Below are 18,200 nucleotides of genomic sequence, written 5' to 3' on the forward strand. Positions count from 1 at the left end.
CCCCGGGCCGCAGCGGCTCCTTCGCGGGCCGGAGCGCCTCCCGGCGGCGGGGCCCGCGGCTCGGCCTGCTCGCCATGAACATCGACGTGGAGTTCCACATCCGGCACAACTACCCCTGGGCCCGGCTGCCCGCCAGCGTCAGGCAGGTGCGGGCTGCCGGGCTCCCGGCCCGGGAAAGCGGCGGGGGAACACGGGGTACTCGGCCCTGCCTGCTCCGGCGCAAGGCTGGGGGGCCCACGGGGGCCGTGGGGTGCCGGCGAGGGGACGTGGGGTTCTCTGTGGGGACAGGGGGATATGGGGTGTGCACGGCCCCTCTGTGGGGAAAGGGCGACTCTGTGTGCGTGGTGTCTCTGGGGAGAAGGGGATAGGAAAGCGGTCTGTGTTCTGTGTGTGAGAAGCGGGGAGTGTGGGGGTGTGTGGCGTCAGTGAGGAGAGGGGTGAATCGGGGTGCCTTGGGGTCCCAATGGCCAGAGGAAGATGTGGGGTCCTTGCTCAGCTTGTGCAAGTGTAAAACTGCTGAGTCGGGTGTCCCTTATGCCACCCGTGAGTGATGGGAGCCGGACCAGGGCAGGTGCCCTCGGAGGCTTGTGCAGCCCCGTGTTTCGGTAGCCAGAGAATTGCGTGCTGCAAGTGGCTCATGGAAAAGAAAACCTCATGAAATTTTGATTGCCTGGATTTAATGGGCGTGTGATAGCAGAGGGGAGGTATTGTGTGGAGTTGAGAGGAGGTTCTTGTTCCAAAGTCTTACACTGCTTTAAAGCAGATGCTGTCAAACAATTCCTGCTCTTGCACAGGGGAAGGGTGGAGAGGATGAGTAGTGGCTGCAGGCCACGAGTAATGTAGTTTCTTGAGTTTGAGATTCCAGGAGCAGTAAGAGGAGAATGAAGGATGATTTCTCTTTACCTGTCCAGCTGAGTGCCATATTGTTGTCTTTGTGATTCAGGATAGAAAATATACCAGTATTTATTGCATTATTTACTTTAGTGTAACTTCTGGAATACTGTTTTGTCTACTTTAGTGTTAGTATAGTCCTTAATATTTTTGTCCTTTGAGCAAATACTGGGCTCTCTCTTTGGGTATTTAATCAATTCCAGACCCTGTCTGTGATATCAGGTGTTGCTTTTCTGATACCTGATTCTGCAGTTTGTGTGTGACTTTCTCGTTTTTCCCATATATGCAGAAAAGTACTTTTTTTTTTAAAGGGATCTCTTAATACAAGCATCAGTGAAGGAACCAAGAGAGGGAAGAAAAAAAACAAACAACCCAGATCACTTGTTGCAGATATAAAAGAGTAATATGGGGAATATTGAAGGGACAGTTTTTGAAATAAGGCATCTGAAGCATGAACCAAAGTTCTCTTTTTATCGTCTTTCATGATAGTCAAGTAATGTGCTGTGCTTGTTCCTTAATCTTGTGATCTAGGATCACTTGATAGTTTTACTTCCGCAAAGCTGCAACTTGAGCTGTTCCACTTTTTTTTTTTTCTTTGTGTGTGTTAAAAGTTTCTTAGGTACAGCAACTAAAGCTTCACCTAATTCACCATGCTTGGTTTGTGCTACACGAATTCTGAGTAATTTCTCAAGGCTGAAAGGCACTGAATGCTTGGTAAATGTTTGATTAATCATGTCTTTGATTTGAAAATCAGATGCTCCCTTTTTATCAGAGTGGTATTAGGAAAAAAAAATCTAAAAATGATTGCTTAAATATGCATCCTATGTAGAGACCTATTTAAAGGTATTTTGAACTCAGAGAGAGACTAAAGATATTGTCACTGTTCAACTGGGAGACTCCCTGAGCAATGACAACTGCCTGCACATGTTTCCTCGTAAGACACTTTGCAGTGGTTTAACTAAAAGGTGGGGGGTTGTGCAAGTCAGTTAAAAGGCCTTTATGTTTTCAAGGGTCTTGGAAACTCCCAGAGGGAATATGAAAGGCAAGTCGTACTCTACAGCATCCGCAATCAGTTGCGATACCGCAATAACTTAGGTGAGTAAAGAAGAAAAGTAACTTCTGATTGCTGCCCCAGTCTTCTGTGTGGAAGCTTGTCTTTACTGTAAAGCGGCAAAAACAAGACGGTCCTTCCTTCTTTCCTTGAAAATAAATGCTTTTAAATAATAAAAGATCATGAAAAATCTTCGCTTCTGAGTCCATACGGCAACTTTTCTAGCAAAGCACTCTTGAAGGTTACTGCATTGGCAGGTGGAACTGAATTCCTACTGTAGTTCTGCTGCCATTTTTGAAGTAATTAAGAGACGTTAAGAGAGGATTTGACTAGTGAAGCCTGTCACTAGGTGAGATGCAGACAGTTACCCTGACTCACAGGAGCTTTTGGCTATGACTTGTTTGCAGACTTTCAATTTAGTTTACATTGACTGAATCTGTCTTCCCAAAGCAGATAATAATTTCACTAATTGAAAGGTAACTTTCTACAGCGTGCACGAGCTCTGTCTCAATGGGCCACTTCCTGGCAATCTTTTAGATAAATCTGCTCCTTAAAGTCTCTGAGGCGACTTGTATCATATGTAGTAATTCTTGGATGCTGAATTCCTTGCACCACTACTTTATTTTGCTTGTAGTTTTCTGCAATTGCCATTCTGCTATTTTTAATCCTTTGTTGTAACACTTTTTAAAAAAGTTGAATGTCATAGAACATTGTAACTTTTTCTCCCCTTGTAGTTAAGCATGTCAAGAAAGATGAACGTAAATATTATGAAGATCTGTTAAAATACAGTCGAGATCATCTCATGCTGTACCCATATCATTTGTCTGACATCATGGTAAAAGGTCTGAGGGTAACACCATTTTCCTATTACACAGGCATAATGGAGGTGAGTGCAGAACTGTGGTGGGAGGGTGTTGTTCTCTGTCTGGAGATGTTGGTAATGGCCCAGTAATGTGTACGAGGCAGTGTCAGGTAGTTTGTTTGGTTTTGTGTAGGCCTGCAAGGAAAGTTTCTGGAGAAGTGCTTTTACCTGCAGTGTTTTCTCTTCTGCCTCATTAACCTTTCAAGAGCTGGACTTTTGTCATGTGTTTCTGGGATGGGACTCGCTCTGAGACCAGACTCTCTCTTTTGATGTTTGACATTTGTGTCTTCACTTCAAACTGTAAAAGAAATACCTCATTTTAACCATACTGGAAACTTTTTGAGAAGCCTGAAGCAGATCTGTTTTTATGAGAACAAAGATGGTTCTGTTTTCTGTCAGCACTCTGGCAACCTTCTTTTGTTTTTGTTGGATATTTGAAGTGCTTTTATTTTATTTTGTGTACAGTGATTGCAGACATAATGGATTAGTTGTTTATTTATTCTGTTATTACTGTTGGTGATTCTGTGTGCTGGTTTGTTTTTGTGAAGAGAGATACAGGATTTTGTTTATTAGTCTTTCAGCCAACATTTTTCTTTACAAAACTTATATTAAACATAAGTCTCACCTTTTATGTGTTTAACTTCCTGTGCAATGATTAGTCAATAATTGTCAAGTTTGATAAGGGAACTGGCTTTTATAGATCTGTTTAAAATTAATTTCATTCTTAAAGTAAAAAGGACAGGCAGAATTTTGGACCTGCTTCTCTGAAACAATGACTTTCTTCTTGCAACTTACAAGTTTTATTTTCTTTTTAAGGATATAATGAACAGTGAAAAAAGCTATGATTCTTTACCCAACTTCACTGCTGCTGACTGTAAGTATTACCTAGATTAATTCCTGCTTTCAGTGAGTTAGAAATAAGGAGCTTCTGAAAAAGGGTTTGGGGGCATCTGTTTGCTTGAATATGAGCACGTGAATGAAGGTGTAAAAGCATTTAAAGAGTGATTTTTAAACTTTATAAATAGTGATTTTTTTTTTAACACTTAAGGAGTGTGTCCTCTTCATACAGAGTTCTGTCTGTACAGGCAGGACTGGAATTGGGCTGGTTTGAGCACAGCTAGGCATGGTACAAAACCTTGCCTCTGTCCTTGCTTGTTGTGCGTTCCTGTTTGTCTGCACTTCCAGCTCATGTACATCAGCAAACTGAGCTAGTGTGCTTTTTGGGGCATGTGTTGGGCAGAAGACTTCAGCAGGACACTGAGAGGCTGCTGACACTCCTGTGAATTGGCATCAATGTGGATTGAGGGATGATGTACCAGAGAAGAGAGGGAAGAGGCTCTGGTATTTTGTGACATATCAGATGTGCCAGATGTTTTATCTATTACACCACTCTTGGTATGGGATGGGGAGATTAGGAAAGCAACAACCTTGAACCTGGTATAGGAGAACTGAGTAAGATCAATAATGAGAAGTCTTACAGAGCAAAATGTAAACTGATGGCACCAGGAGGGTATTAATCAAACCAGCCACTGAACAGTTACCTATAGTAACACTTAATTTTTGCCTTTGGTATACATTCATGCAGTTCTTTTTAAGGACAGTGTGTAGAGAGGTGAGGAGTAACCTGCAGCTTTTGAAAACAGTTGGTTTTGGTTTTAGAAGGATATTGTCAGTTAACTACTAGTTAGCCTCTGTGTAATTTTCACAGCAGGGAAACAGATGATGAAGAGCTTTCCTCAGCACAGTTTTGCTTGTTGGAAATCTAGTATTAGTCAGGAGTATGAAGAAGGGAAAGGCTTTCCTGTTTTTGTTTGATTTCTGCTCCCCCCCCCCCCCCAACAATTCTGTTAACTTACCACAGCTGCAGGTTAGTGACTGCAGTATAATTGACTTAAACTTCCTTAATTACATTTTTTCATAAATCTAGTGTTGAACTAGAAAGCTGCAGTTAAAGCTGAGACAGAATATGGTTTAAAACTAATGAATACTTTTCTACTATCTGTTCAGGGTCTTTAATGGTTGAAGGCTAGAGATTATAGAACTAAATTTTGATTCAGTTTAATTCAAGTGATTCTTGATTATCTTCCTTAGGAGATTAAGTGGCCCTTTGTGTCTAATTCTTAGAGTTCTAATCCAGTGCATGGCATGGGCTTTGTTAGGGGAAAGAAAAACTATCATTATTAATCTGAAGTTGTTGATGGGAGTGTAGGAGAGAAGGGTTGGATTATTCCCTGCTACCCTGTGACTGGAGTGATAGGGGATTTCTTTTTTGTTGTTTTTTTTACGTAACCTGTACCCAGTGAATGAATGGGGATATGGAATGAATTTAGCTCCTCTAACTGTCCTTTAATTTTGGGTAAGAGTAACTAAAAAGGTTATTATAGAAGTAGGTCTGATTTTTTGAAGAATGTTTAATATATCTTCAGCTTAAACCTGTCTTAAGAGAAATAAAACCTTACTTATTTTTCAGGTCTAAGACTTCTTGGCATAGGAAGAAACCAGTATATTGATCTAATGAACGAATGTAGGTCTTCAAAAGTAAGTTTGTCTTTAATTTTCTCTCCCTTTCCCTTACCCTTCCCTCCCTCTCTCCCATATTATTTCATAGGAAATGCAGAATGGAATAATTTCCTGGCCCTGGTCAGTTTAATAGTGTGGCTAATTGAGTATGATGTAGTGTATTGTTAATTACATTACATTGCCTCATGTTAGTAAAGATCTTTTTAGTTTAAAATCAAAGTATAGTAAAGGCATATGTATTAATTACTACTTTTTCATTTTTATAAATCTTATATTTTTGGAGCTGTACTTTAGAATACCAGATAAATAATGTCTCCTGGCCACTATAAGCGGGGAATAATGATGCTGGTTCTGAAAGAATTTTTCCATGTTCCTATGTGTGCAGTTGAGATCACAGTTTATTGTGGAGCAGTCTTCCATCTAGGTGTAAATCCTTGCAGTGTGTAAGTTTGTCTCTAAGACAATGCTAATGAGTGCACAGACATCCTTGGATGTGAACAGCACACGTGGAAAATGTTGTGATGGCAGTTGATAGAAGCAGGGCCTTTAGTTTGCAACAGTTCCTTCCTTCAGGGAACTCAGAAGTGCTCTTGCAGTAGCTTCACAGTCCTTTAACTGAAAGTGAGCTTACCGAAATATGCACCTGATAGTGAACCAAAAAGTAATGGTTGTGCAATGGAAGAGAAACTGTTTAGGTCTGTAAATAAACAGTATCCTCCAGTTTTTCTTTCTTGGACTGACATTCACTGTATATTTTAGCACTGTGCTTATCGAGAAAGTTTTACTTTGTCCCTTTAAGTAAATGAAATATGTTCCTAAAATGTGTTTTTTGAAATCACTGAACTTCTTTAGAATACCCTATTTCTATACTTGTGCTCTCTTACCTGTTCAAATTAAAAAATGTCACAAATTGTTTAAATTTGGACTTGATCCTAATACAGTGGAATAGTGTGGATTTTAATTAGCAACACTTAAAATATGGATGAGCTTATGGGAAGGTTTAACAATATCAGATGTAAATTTTATTTTTCCATTCTATTTCCATGTGATCTGAGAGAGGAAACTTCTGCTAAATGACAACACTAACAGTATAGTATGTGTGTCTCCAGTCTGTGAATATAATGTACTTAAAAATGGATGTTTATACAGATCAGTTTTTATAAAGGTAAATGAATATCTGTGCATGTGAAATGCTCTTTATTACTATCTCAAATGGACTGTACCACTGCAGAAATTTTTCAGAAGGAAAACTGCCCATGATCTGTTACCCGTGAAGCCTGTAGAGATCTCTGTAGAAGCGTGGTGGGTCGTGCAGGCTGGTTACATCACTGAGGATGACATCAAGGTAGAGTAGTATGGATTGCATCTCTAAATCTGGGTGAATACTGATAGTCCATGAAAGCAGAGGCTTTCTTTTGTGTGAAATAGACAAAGATTATGTTAAAGATTTGCAGCAACTCTCTTATGGAAATAGAGATTGGAACTAAAGGAAATTGTGATGTTTTCTTTGTCATGTTCTGCCCTCTCTCCCCTTTGTACTTTCTGCACTATGTACAGTGTAGAGGTGGTTTTGCATTAATCAGTCTGTGGTAACTTATATGCACAGTCATATGTTTTGTAGGGAACAAGGAACAAAATAAGTTTTCTCAAATTTCATATTTAAGCCCTGACAGGTCAGTTTTGACTGAATCTTCAACTTCACTGTAGTTAGTATCAGAATTGACACTGTTGGGACTGCCCGAGGCAGCACAGCGTCCAGCTGCAGATGTCCTTGGCTTCTGCTGCTGCAGCCAGGGGTCAGCTGCAGCAAGCAGGGAAAGCTGTCAGCTGCAGCAGGCAGGGGCTGGCTGCAGCTTGTAGGGAAAGCTGTCAGCTGCAGCAAGGAGTGCGCCCCAAACAAAGGTGGTGTAAACGCATCGTCAGAGGCAAAGGATCAGAGAGGGGTCTCTGTGTAGGTTCCAGCTGGTTTATTGCCGGTGGAAAATCCAGGGACAAAGACCAGGAAAAAGGGGAAAGCACAGCATTTTATACGGGGGTGGAACAAAGGGAAGAGCACATTTAAAAAATTATTTTTATTATTTTTATTTTATTAGTTTATACAGATCAGTTTTTATAAAGGTAAATGAATATCTGTGCATGTGAAATGCTCTTTATTACTATCTCAAATGGACTGTACCACTGCAGAAATTTTTCAGAAGGAAAACTGGTTGCAATGGGGATCGACTGAGGAGGAGGAGATAACAGGGATAATTTAGGGGAGGGAATTACATGAGTAGACCAATGGGGCATCGAAGAAGGGAGAACTTTCCAGAACTAATACATAAGCAACTCTTGGAAATACATAAACATAAACTTATACATAAAACTGGGTGGAAAACTCCTGAACCAATAAACTTAAAACATGTAAACTAAGAACCACTTGGAACATGGGAACTCACTAACCGTGGGGTGAGAATCAGACCTCTGTGTTCTGGAGGCCTGTCCAGCAGTCCTCTGAATGGTCTGCTGCAGTGGCCACTGCCACTTGCACTGCAGCACAGAATGGCAGTGGATTTGTTGCATATTTTCATTGTTTCTGTTCTTTTTGTCTGCTTAGTTTTTCATTGTTTGCACATAAAAAGCTTGTGAGATGACTTAATGTTTCATCCTCATTCAGCTTTCATTTCTCACAGGTGGTTTTTTTACAGTAATTTGATCTGGATTTATTTTCTTCTCTAGAAGTTTTTGTTTAGATTAGAACATATTTAAAGCAGTGATGGATTTTCTTTTTTGAAATATCTTAGGCTACTCATATTCTGACATCCCACCAACCCAGGGTAATTAACTTGAAGCTACTTTGATATTGTAATGGACCTCTTTCTAGAATGATTCCAGTTGTGTGGCTGAATACTCAGTTTGGAAGTTTTAAAGAGCAAATCTGTTATACTGTGGACTTCACTTGCCAAATTCTTGTGCAATAAATTTCCTTTCCTAGAGCATGCATAATTTCATGTGGGGACAAGCTAAAAAATTTGGAGACTTTTAACTGGAACTGCATTAAATTCTTCTGTGCAAATATTTTGGTTAGGAATGTGGGTTACTCCCTATACTTTTATATTACTTGTGACTGATTTGAGGCTTAAGTGTTTGGGAGTTTTTTGAATGATACTAAGTTGCATAGACTCATTTCTACAAGAAACTAATGTGATTTTTTTTTTCTTTTAACCTAGATTTGTACTACATCAGAGAAGTCTGCTATTGATAAGATAATTGATTCAGGTCCTCAACTTGCTGGTTCATTAGACTTCAATGTAGTTCACAGTAAGTTTTTAATGAGCATTTCTGATTTTAGATTTTGCTTAGGAAATTCTGAGAGGAGTGTCTGGAAACTAGGAATAAAGGCGATGTAAACAGCTGAGGCATAAAGGAGAGCTGGAGGAAAATATTCAAAAGCTTGTACAGACTGCAGTCTAGATCTTGTAAATTGTTTAATGGTGAACAATTAGCAGCTCTGTTATTATTCTGTAACTGTTTGAGTCAACAAATTCTTTTGTTAGAAACCTTCAGTAAAGATTGTGGGGGAAGAGAATGTAGATGAGAACAAGAGAAACTAAAATTAAAAATGTTAGAGTTGGTAATCCTGAGTAATTAAAGTGCACTTCTTGCTTTTCAAAGGAGAGTTTTTTAGCTTTTTCTACTATTTTAATACAATAAAATGGGGTTGTCTTGTTTCACAGAAATCTGCAGCTGTTACTGGCTTCTCATTTTAGCGTAACAAGTAGTAGGTATAGGCAAATCAGGGAATGAAAATTCACCGACAAAATCGTCCTTGAAAAGTCTTGTCTGTAAGGGTTTGGCTTACTACAAGCACTCAAACCTGCCACTGTAGTTTTTAATAAGAAATTGAGGCAGAATTTCGTTGCCTGTTACTGAGAAGAACAAAACAATTAAAAAAGTGAAGTAGATGAAATTCATGCTCTTGAGGGGATCTGAAACAGTATAGGGCTTGATAAAATTTGAATTCCAAGACCACTTCACAATCCTTCTGTATAAATGGCCTGCTGTTGTTTGTGGAGAGTGTTACAGCTCAGGTTTAGTAGGTTTAGAAGGATCTAATGTGTGGAAAAAGAATGTGCAGACAATTAAAGTAATGAGACTGTGAGAAGGATCATATTTTCAGGGCAAAGAGGACTGCTGAGTCCAAACTATGCTGCAACCAGTACATTTCAGGTGTGTAGATAAGGTTGTATCAATTGTAAGAAATGAATCTTGAGGAGAGACAGTGTAGAGCACACTCAGCATGTTGATGATCTGTAATGTCATCCTGACCCATTAAAGCTGTTTTGTTCATACACATCATTTTGCAAAGCTGAGTGTGTTACTGCCAGTGCTGAACAGTGAATCAGCGTGAATCCAAGTGAGTTGATGGGTTAATGCAGACATTTTATTTAAGATCTGATTGAGGGTGGTAATTTAACTAAATATACTATAGATGTATAGGCTGAGGTGTAGGTGAGCCTACTGTAGGTGAGCTCTGTGTTCATGAAACATCCTGACAGTTCCACTTCAGGTTTTCAGTAGCACTTCACCTGAGGGCTGTTGGTAACTTCACCGGCACCATCGTGAATGTGGTGTAGATGGACTGATCTTGGGTAACACCAAAGGAACCATGGACAATAAATTTGGTTTACTTATGCTGTGCAGTTCAGCTTTATGCCTTGCCATTAAAGTATAGCTAATGTTCAAGAAACATTTAAACAATGCTTTCAGGCACATGGCGTGATTCTTGGGGTGTGCTGTGCAGAGCCAGGAGTTGGACTCCATGGTCGTGATGAGTCCCTTCCAGCTCAGAACATTATATGATCCCTGTTACAAACCTCAGACTCTAAAGATAACCATACTGTAATCTTTTTTCCATTTCTTAAAATCTTCTTACTGATTTATCTTTTCTGTCTGCAGTTGAGTTGAGATGGTTAGTACTCAAATCAGTTTCAAGCCGGGAAAGTGCAGTTTAAATGTTTACCATATTGTTGTCCTTGTTGTATGCAGTGTCTGTCTGTATCTGCTGCAGCTTTGCTAATGCGTGGTGCTGAAATGCACCAGAATTTACTTTTGCAGTTGTATAAACACTTTCTGTGAAGATGTGTGGCAAGAATGTGTGAGACCCCCAGAACTGTGTTTTAGTTTGTATCCTTGCTACCAAGTGGGTGAGTTCTGGCCTGAGTAGCCAAATGTAGCCAGCATCCTCAGCTGACAAAGCCAATTCAGGATAAAAACCACGCTTCTTGACAGTACAGTGATGATGGTGAAAACTAAGTTAACATTTAGGAAAAGATGTGCTCATTTTTTTTAAATGGAGTTGCTTTGATTTGTGGTCATTTTGCTGTGCTGTCCTGGAAGTACTTGTAGAGTTCCAAGCATGCTGCATCAGGCTATGAGTGAGGAACTCTGGTTTAGGGTAACACCTGGTTGGTATTAGGTGTGGTTTATTGACCTGTGCATTGCAAAGGAGTATCCTACTGGGGAGGCTATTAGAAAAAATTACTTTAAAATCTGAATTGGCTGATGGGGAAGTCTGCTCTCTATCTTCAGTACTTTGGAAAATGCTTTTTTTTTTTTTTTTTTCTAAAATGGTGTCCTTTTATTTATAAAGGTTTGTATAACAAAGGATTTATTTACCTTGATGTACCAGTATCTGATGACAGCTGTATAGCAGGTGAGTAAATATTTAATGTTATTATACCTGTGTTTACTCAGTTTCCTTTCAGTTGTCCTTTCAATTGTTTCATGTAATTCTCTGTCTTGGAAGCTGCTTGTCTGTGTCCATGTGTGTCCTCAAACAAAACACTTGAGTTGTGAAACTTTTTCCTGACTAAATGTTTTCAACCCTATTAAAACATTGTTTTTATTGTGTATAGAATTTATTTCAACTTGAATTCTTAGGTTATATTGAACATATATTTAGGTAAGATGAGATTCTTTTATGAGAGTCATGGCATGAATTAATAAGTACCTTCCCAGAAGTTTGTAATGAAAAGGAAGAATAGCATGGAGAATTGTAGCTAGCTTACCAAACATACATGGGTTTTTGACTTCTTTCCAGACAGATGTAAGGTTTTAATAGATACCAGTTCTATTCTTCATGGGTATTGTCATCTCAATTAGTCATGGATTGTGTCTGGGGACTGTGTAGGAGCTTAAACTAGCACAGCATGTGGGCTGCCCTTTGAACAGCTTGTTATGCCGTGATAGCTCTCAGGGGTTTCTGAATTCACTATAATCTGCAAAGGCATACATTGTTCGGAACATGGTCATGCAAAAGTACCTGGCATTGCTGTATAGAGATCATTTAAGTGAAAGTCTTCTAAATACAGGAGACTTACTGCTTAGATAATTGCTTTGGAAGTCTCAGTTCTGGAGTATGTTGGTGGTGTGGGGTTTTTTGTGTCCTACTCCAATCACAGTAGTGATTTAGTCTCCATCCACATTACAAAATCATTTTATTGGCTGGGCACTGGAAATTATCTGTAGTTGATGAGCTGGAGAGTGCAAGGCTTTGATGTCAGTTAGAGTGACTTTAGTGTCTATAAGAAAACATATTGACAGGCATTACTTTCTTAAGGCATGGAGGAATTTTTAATACCTCATATACTATCTTCAGGTTTTTATTCTTTGTGCCTGGGAAATCCTCAAAATTACAGGTACCATGAAAACTGAAGTGTAAACTCATTTTTCTGTTTTAGTACAGTTTCAGTTCAATAAATAAGTTACCAAATTGTAATTTTGAAAGTGATTCTTATTTCAGTGCCACCACTGGAAGGTTTTGTGATGAACAGAGTGCAAGGTGATTACTTTGAAACACTCCTGTACAAGATATTTGTTTCAATAGATGAACATACTAATGTGGCAGAGGTAAGTAAAACTTACCCTGTGTCAGGGCGATAGAAATACTTGAAAATGGCCCAAAGCACACTGCTAAAAACACTTAAGGATTCTGATTGATATCCAGTGATTTTGTTTAGACATATTGCCAGGCTTAAGATCCAACCTGTAGCTTTTACAAGCTTGAAGGAATACCTTCAGTTCAGTGAAACAATTCCATTAGCTGGAATGAATTTACACAGAGGTGGCTAAAGTAGGCTTTTGTATGAGTTAGAACTGGAACAAAGTCTGTTTTGCTGATGTGAAATAAAAAAGTTCAAGTAATTTTTTTCTTTGGCAGTGAAAGCACACAGGGTGTTGGCTTAAAGTAGGAATGTAGCTTTTGCGTAAGCATAGTTTGAGTATGAGAAATATGTTTTCATAAGGTCTTCTCAAAACTTGGTGAATAAATATCTGAAAAATACCCATTAAATGTATCCAGGATTTGTTTCTCTCTTCGTGTGTCTTGTGACATACGTGACTAACCTAAAATGATACATACATGGTTAGCCTAGAAATTACAAAGTTGAAGATAGCCTCATATTTCTTTTGCATGCTTTCAAGTGGGACAATTATGAGGTTTTGTGCTCTTTTTTCATCGTATTTGATGCAGACAAAATTTCTTCTAATAGTACAGGCTGGGTTTAGATGTAAGACCAACAAAAAGGTGCCAAAGCCCACCAAAAAGTGAATTACGTGCCCTGTTAATACTGTATTGCTGACTCATCTCATCTTTTTTTTTTTTTATTAGCTGGCAAATGTGTTAGAGATTGACTTATCTTTAGTAAAGGTATGTGTATGCAATGCATTTGTTTAACTGGATACAGAAAGTTCACTGTCTTGCAACCTTGGTTTCATACAGCAGTTCCTTACTCTGTATGTATGTTCCTGCAGAATGCTGTGTCCATGTATTGTCGGTTAGGCTTTGCTCATAAGAAAGGCCAAGTAATAAACCTGGATAATCTTCATCCATCATGGAAGAATGTTCCTTCGGTAAACAGACTGAAGTAAGTGTCTTTACTCTTTCTTAGGCTTATTTTTCTCATTGAAGGGAAAACTTAGAACCAACATCTGATTTTAAAGCTATTGGTTGCTTTCTTTGACTTCTGCAATAACAAATCTCATTTGGCTTTCTAATGCGTATAATGACAAGAATGCTTGATCCGCATGTTAATCTGAGGATGAGGAATGGTAATTCAGACTGTAAATTCAGAGTACTCCATTTGGTGCTGTTACTTAGTGCTGGCTTTTTCACCTTTGGGTACCTAGTTGCTCACTTTTTCAGCAGATGAATGTGCATTTGTTTTACACTCCTGGGGCTAGAAATAACAGCTGTCAGTGTGCTATTAGAGAGGCTGTGGCTCTTGGCACTGCTGGCAGTGAATATGTGCATAGAGATCGCTTGTTTGGTGTAAGGAACCATTGCAATTCTGTCAGTGACATTCTCACATACCTGTGCATCGATACCACTCCCAGGAAAGGGCAGATAATACCAGTCAACAAAGAGTTCTCCAAGCTGAAATGCCAAATTGGATTAGTTAAGAATTGTCAGGTGCTTTTAGTTCAATATCTGCTAAGCCATTTAAAATTTACTGCTATGCCTGTTTTCTTTAATGCTTCTTCAGACTGTGAGAACAAAGTGGATTAGATTTTTTCCATTGGATTCTTCAATTATGGTGGTTTGATTTTTCAGGTCTTTTCACAATCTGATATTTTCAACCCCCCAATAAACCTTTCTGCTGAAGCTAAAGCAGGACCCTGAGGGTTATTAAGCTTGGCTGATTTAGGGCTTAGACATATTGAAAGGCATGTGTTGGGTATGCCTGTGCATGGACTACTAGCACTGGAAGGCAGAGATACTTCTCTGGTGCTGCAGTGACCAATAGATGTGGATTTTAATTCACATTGATAGGAGTACTTTGGATCCTCAGAAGATGCTGCTTTCCTGGGACAGTGGGGAAAACAGAAGTCCTATACAGGAAGCTGGGTCATCAGCCACAGATACAGATACCAACAGTCAAGATGATCCAGGTTAGCACTAATAGTAAATTTTAATACATTAGGATCAATTATTTTTATGTTTATAGAGTGGCACAGGCTGTAAAGAGGTCTAGAAATAAGTTAGACTATATAGATCCTTTTGTCATATGGACTATTCAGTGGGGGAGGTGGTATCTACTTCTTGGTTTAATAGTCTTTAGCTAAATAGCTTTTTTCTGAAGATGAGACTGATCTGTATTGTGGATATAAATTGATGCAAAGATACCAGCTTCTGAATTAAGTTAATCAGTAGTTTAATAGTAAGGAGGGAATTTTGTTTTACTTGGTATGGTGATAACTAACGTATTTTTTTCTTTGTTATTAGATTTAATTAAACTTGATGATACTGTTTTTAAATGAAACAGATGTGATCATCTACTTCCTTTTTGTTTTCTATTAGCTGAAACAGCCAGCGTGAGCAGCCTGAACCTGTCCAGTGGACACACAAAGCGCATTGCCTTCCTGTTTGATTCTACCCTTACAGCCTTTCTAATGATGGGGAATCTCTCACCAGTATGTCCAAATTGTTTGATGTATTATGCCAAGAATAAATATGTAGAGCTTTAAATTACTCTGACATCAATATAATACAGCTTTATTTAAAAAATAAATATTAAAAAAAATCTCTATTATTTTTAAGTAGTTTGCTTAATATAACTTTTACTTGCCCATTCTCTTCTCAAAGAAGACAGTTTTGTTCTGTTGTTCCAGAACTTGAAAAGTCATGCAGTCACAATGTTTGAAGTTGGGAAACTGTCAGATGAGAGTCTTGACAGCTTCTTGGTGGAGCTGGAAAAGGTAAGTTGTTACATGTTGGGCAAAATGCTTTTTCAGCACTTGAAGTGTTAAAGGGTCCAACTCCACCTTCAAAGATAAATCTAGAAGGACAACTGTAGAATTATGTAGGAGCAGTGCTGTCAATTGCTGTATCATTTCATACCAGTCAGGATGACTGGACACTTCAATCCTTTTACCTAAAGACTGAATCATGGTTCTGATATATAGATATTGTCTTTGTGTACTTTTTGACTGTTCCACTAGCATGGCCAAGACCTGCTTTTCATTTAATAGTTGCTGTAGATCACCTTTGGATATAAGCTGCAGGGTTATTACTCAATTACAAAGCTTTAGAATTCTAATTTGTTCATCTTTCCTTTAGTGTAATTAATGCTTATGTAAACAACCTGCCACTTGTATGCATTTATTTTGTTTCTTGTTTAGGTTCAAAGCACAGGGGAAGGGGAAGCACAACGATACTTTGATCACGCCCTCACACTAAGAAACACGATCCTGTTTCTGCGGCATAACAAAGACCTGGGGTCACAAGCTGTGCAGCCTGATCAGCCAAATAATGGTACTGTGAGCACTTTCAGAAATCCTTCTTAGTTGGTTTACTTATCTGCCATAGACTCAGCTTTCTGCCCTTGCTGCTTTTGTAGAAAGCAGTCAGTATCCTACTTGCTTAAAAATATTTTGGAATATTTTTCATCATCCTTTGAGACTGTGTTATTGGGTTTGCTTGTTGAATGACGGATTTGGTTAACAAGGCTTGCACTTAAGATCTAGAGCAAGAGATTAAAGCGTAATGAAGGCAAGACAAGCTGAACTTGAGAAAGAGATTGTTTCAAATCACATGCTTCTGAAAGCCATATAGAGGAGTAGTTTTTTCAGAGGAGTAATTCACAGCTGTTCTGTCAAAGAAATATTTTTCAAGCCATGAAAATGAATGTATATTCTTCTAATGGGGATAATTTTTTAGTGGTGTTTTTTTTTTTTAACTTAGGTAACTTCCTCAGTACCTCTGTGTTTATTTCCTGGGTTCAGTTAGTTGGTGAGGAACTAGTTCAGTCTCAGACAACCCTGTATGCCTAGAATTGCTAAAATTTTGTGCCGATTTATTAAAATTCACCCCAATTGTTTAAAACTTCATTGTGGAAAATACTGCACTAATGGCTTAGCAGAGAATGGAAAATCTAAAATCATGGTTTGTGTTTGTATGTTCCATTTTAAGTGATAATTTAAGAATCTTGTATTTTGAACATAGGGTTCCCCTTGGACTTGTTACGATGTGAGAGTTTGCTCGGTTTGGATCCAGCTACCTGCAGCAGAGTTCTCAACAAAAATTACACTCTGCTGGTTTCCATGGCACCGCTCACCAATGAAATTCGACCTATTAGCAGCTGTACACCCCAGGTGAAAAAATGCTGAGGGATTTGTCCCTCCCTCCCCCTTCCTAATAGCTTTTTTGGATACATTTGTTAGATGTCCCTTTTAAAGTGACCAAATTATTAGCGTGTAGAATATCACTGTAATTAATCTAATAAAAAATGTTAAGTTGAGGAAACGTGAATATTTAGTAAATTAAGTTTGTTTAACTTATTAACAGTTTTTCTGTTCAAATTAGTGTCAGTGACAGACATTTTAGTTCTTGAATTTGGATTAATAGAAAATACTGTCACCTTTCTGTGAAGAGTCTTGTATCACTGGACTAAGTACCTAGAATATAGTCAGTAGAGAGTAATACATTTGTACTTCAGTGCTGAAAAACTGGATTTCTATTTCTTTAAAACTGTTGCTTCTTAAATTAAATCTGTATGTATGATGGTTGCAATATGAAGTTATTTCTAATTTCTTGAATAATCTCTCTTCAGCATATTGGGCCTGCAATACCAGAAGTCAGTTCAGTTTGGTTCAAACTGTATATATACCATATAACTGGACAAGGACCACCCTCCCTGTTGCTCTCTAAAGGAACACGTCTTCGAAAACTTCCAGATGTTTTTCAGGTAGTCTGCGCATGGATTTATTCTCCCTTCCTTCTCCAAGTGTTTCAAAGCGATAACGGTTGAAGTCAGAGGTACAATTCATTGTAGATGATGTTCCTTTTCTAGAAGCTAGTTTTATGTAGCATCTTGGTTTGTTTTCTTTCAAGGTCGTGAAAAAGGAATGCTATATATGTCTCTGTCAGAATGAGACTCCAGTATATTTAATGCCACCCCTTTCAAGTCCGGTGTAAAATGTGGTATGCAGTCTTAAGAATTGAGGTTTGTTAGCCCATCCACAGAGAGTGCTACAAAGATGTAGAAGAGCAGTGTGAAAAGATGGAGACCTAGTATATTGTGCTTTTTTTTTAGTATTGTGCAAGAAACGTCACTTCTACACATAATTCTGCCTGTTTAGAAGATAGCTATCATGATCACTTCCAGTTTGTCCAAATCTGTGCTGGAGACTTTGGAGTTATTGGCTGTAATTCTCCCTGCAATTTAAGTGATGGAATAATTTAATAGAAGTTGCATTAGGTTGGAAAAAAGGTCTTCCTGTCCCCGTAGGCTGGCTTGTAGCAGTGTCTGGAAGCAGGGGGTAGCAGCACATTAAGTAATATGTCCTTGTAAGACCTTTCCACTCTCCTGCATGTTCTGGTTCGGAACTCCCTGAGCTGCATGTGATTCTCTGTACACAGAGATTGTGACTCAAATTCTTGGTTCTGCACTGATGAGCTGATTTCCTCAATTCCTTCCAGCCTTGAATCCACCTAACTTTTTAGTGTCCATACAGTGCTTTGGCAAGGAGTCCCAGAAAACAGCACAGGTGATCAACTTCTGCCTGAAAAATTTCAGATGCTGCCTTCTGCCATTCTGTCTCTGAGATGCTAATAAAGACAAATGTACCACAAAGGAACACTGCTGGATATTCTGTATAGTAGACAAATGTAGGTGGAACTGGCCATGACAACTTCTAAACTTGCCCAAACCAGAAAACCTTTGCATCCATTGACTTTGATTTGAAATGCCATGGGCATTTAGCAGTGTTTGGGTTTTGCTGCTTACAGTGGAATTTACAAAATAGTATTGTTCAAGTTTATAATTGCAGAGAGGCCTCTACAGTTTTCATCTCATTTTTTTCATCTTGTAGATTCTTGAGGAGCTAAATATATTA

The 18,200-nt window shown here is 38.7% G+C and overlaps 1 protein-coding gene across 2 annotated transcripts in view; it reads left to right on the forward strand.

Moving 5' to 3' along the window:
- The first annotated feature begins 6 nt into the window (after positions 1 to 6).
- FAM91A1 (family with sequence similarity 91 member A1) overlaps positions 7 to 18,200 on the forward strand; it is a 28,167-nt gene continuing 9,973 nt past the window's right edge. The window contains exons 1-17 of one of the 2 annotated variants that reach the window (XM_042035918.1): positions 7 to 146; positions 1,902 to 1,986; positions 2,677 to 2,828; positions 3,621 to 3,678; positions 5,275 to 5,342; positions 6,556 to 6,669; positions 8,534 to 8,624; positions 10,957 to 11,019; positions 12,109 to 12,215; positions 12,976 to 13,014; positions 13,119 to 13,231; positions 14,137 to 14,255; positions 14,665 to 14,777; positions 14,976 to 15,062; positions 15,486 to 15,618; positions 16,309 to 16,457; positions 16,916 to 17,050. In XM_042035918.1, coding sequence (XP_041891852.1) covers positions 75 to 146; positions 1,902 to 1,986; positions 2,677 to 2,828; positions 3,621 to 3,678; positions 5,275 to 5,342; positions 6,556 to 6,669; positions 8,534 to 8,624; positions 10,957 to 11,019; positions 12,109 to 12,215; positions 12,976 to 13,014; positions 13,119 to 13,231; positions 14,137 to 14,255; positions 14,665 to 14,777; positions 14,976 to 15,062; positions 15,486 to 15,618; positions 16,309 to 16,457; positions 16,916 to 17,050 — 1,698 coding nt within the window. In that variant the 5' untranslated portion in view covers positions 7 to 74. Of the gene's footprint in view, positions 147 to 460; positions 1,606 to 1,901; positions 1,987 to 2,676; positions 2,829 to 3,620; positions 3,679 to 5,274; positions 5,343 to 6,555; positions 6,670 to 8,533; positions 8,625 to 10,956; positions 11,020 to 12,108; positions 12,216 to 12,975; positions 13,015 to 13,118; positions 13,232 to 14,136; positions 14,256 to 14,664; positions 14,778 to 14,975; positions 15,063 to 15,485; positions 15,619 to 16,308; positions 16,458 to 16,915; positions 17,051 to 18,200 lie in introns of those variants that run through there. The other variant, XM_042035919.1, reaches the window with a different exon arrangement.

This window comes from Corvus kubaryi, unplaced genomic scaffold (assembly GCF_017639235.1).
Source record: "Corvus kubaryi isolate FWS band 111438036 unplaced genomic scaffold, C.kubaryi_AGA036_p1.0 37385, whole genome shotgun sequence".
NCBI lineage: Eukaryota > Metazoa > Chordata > Aves > Passeriformes > Corvidae > Corvus > Corvus kubaryi.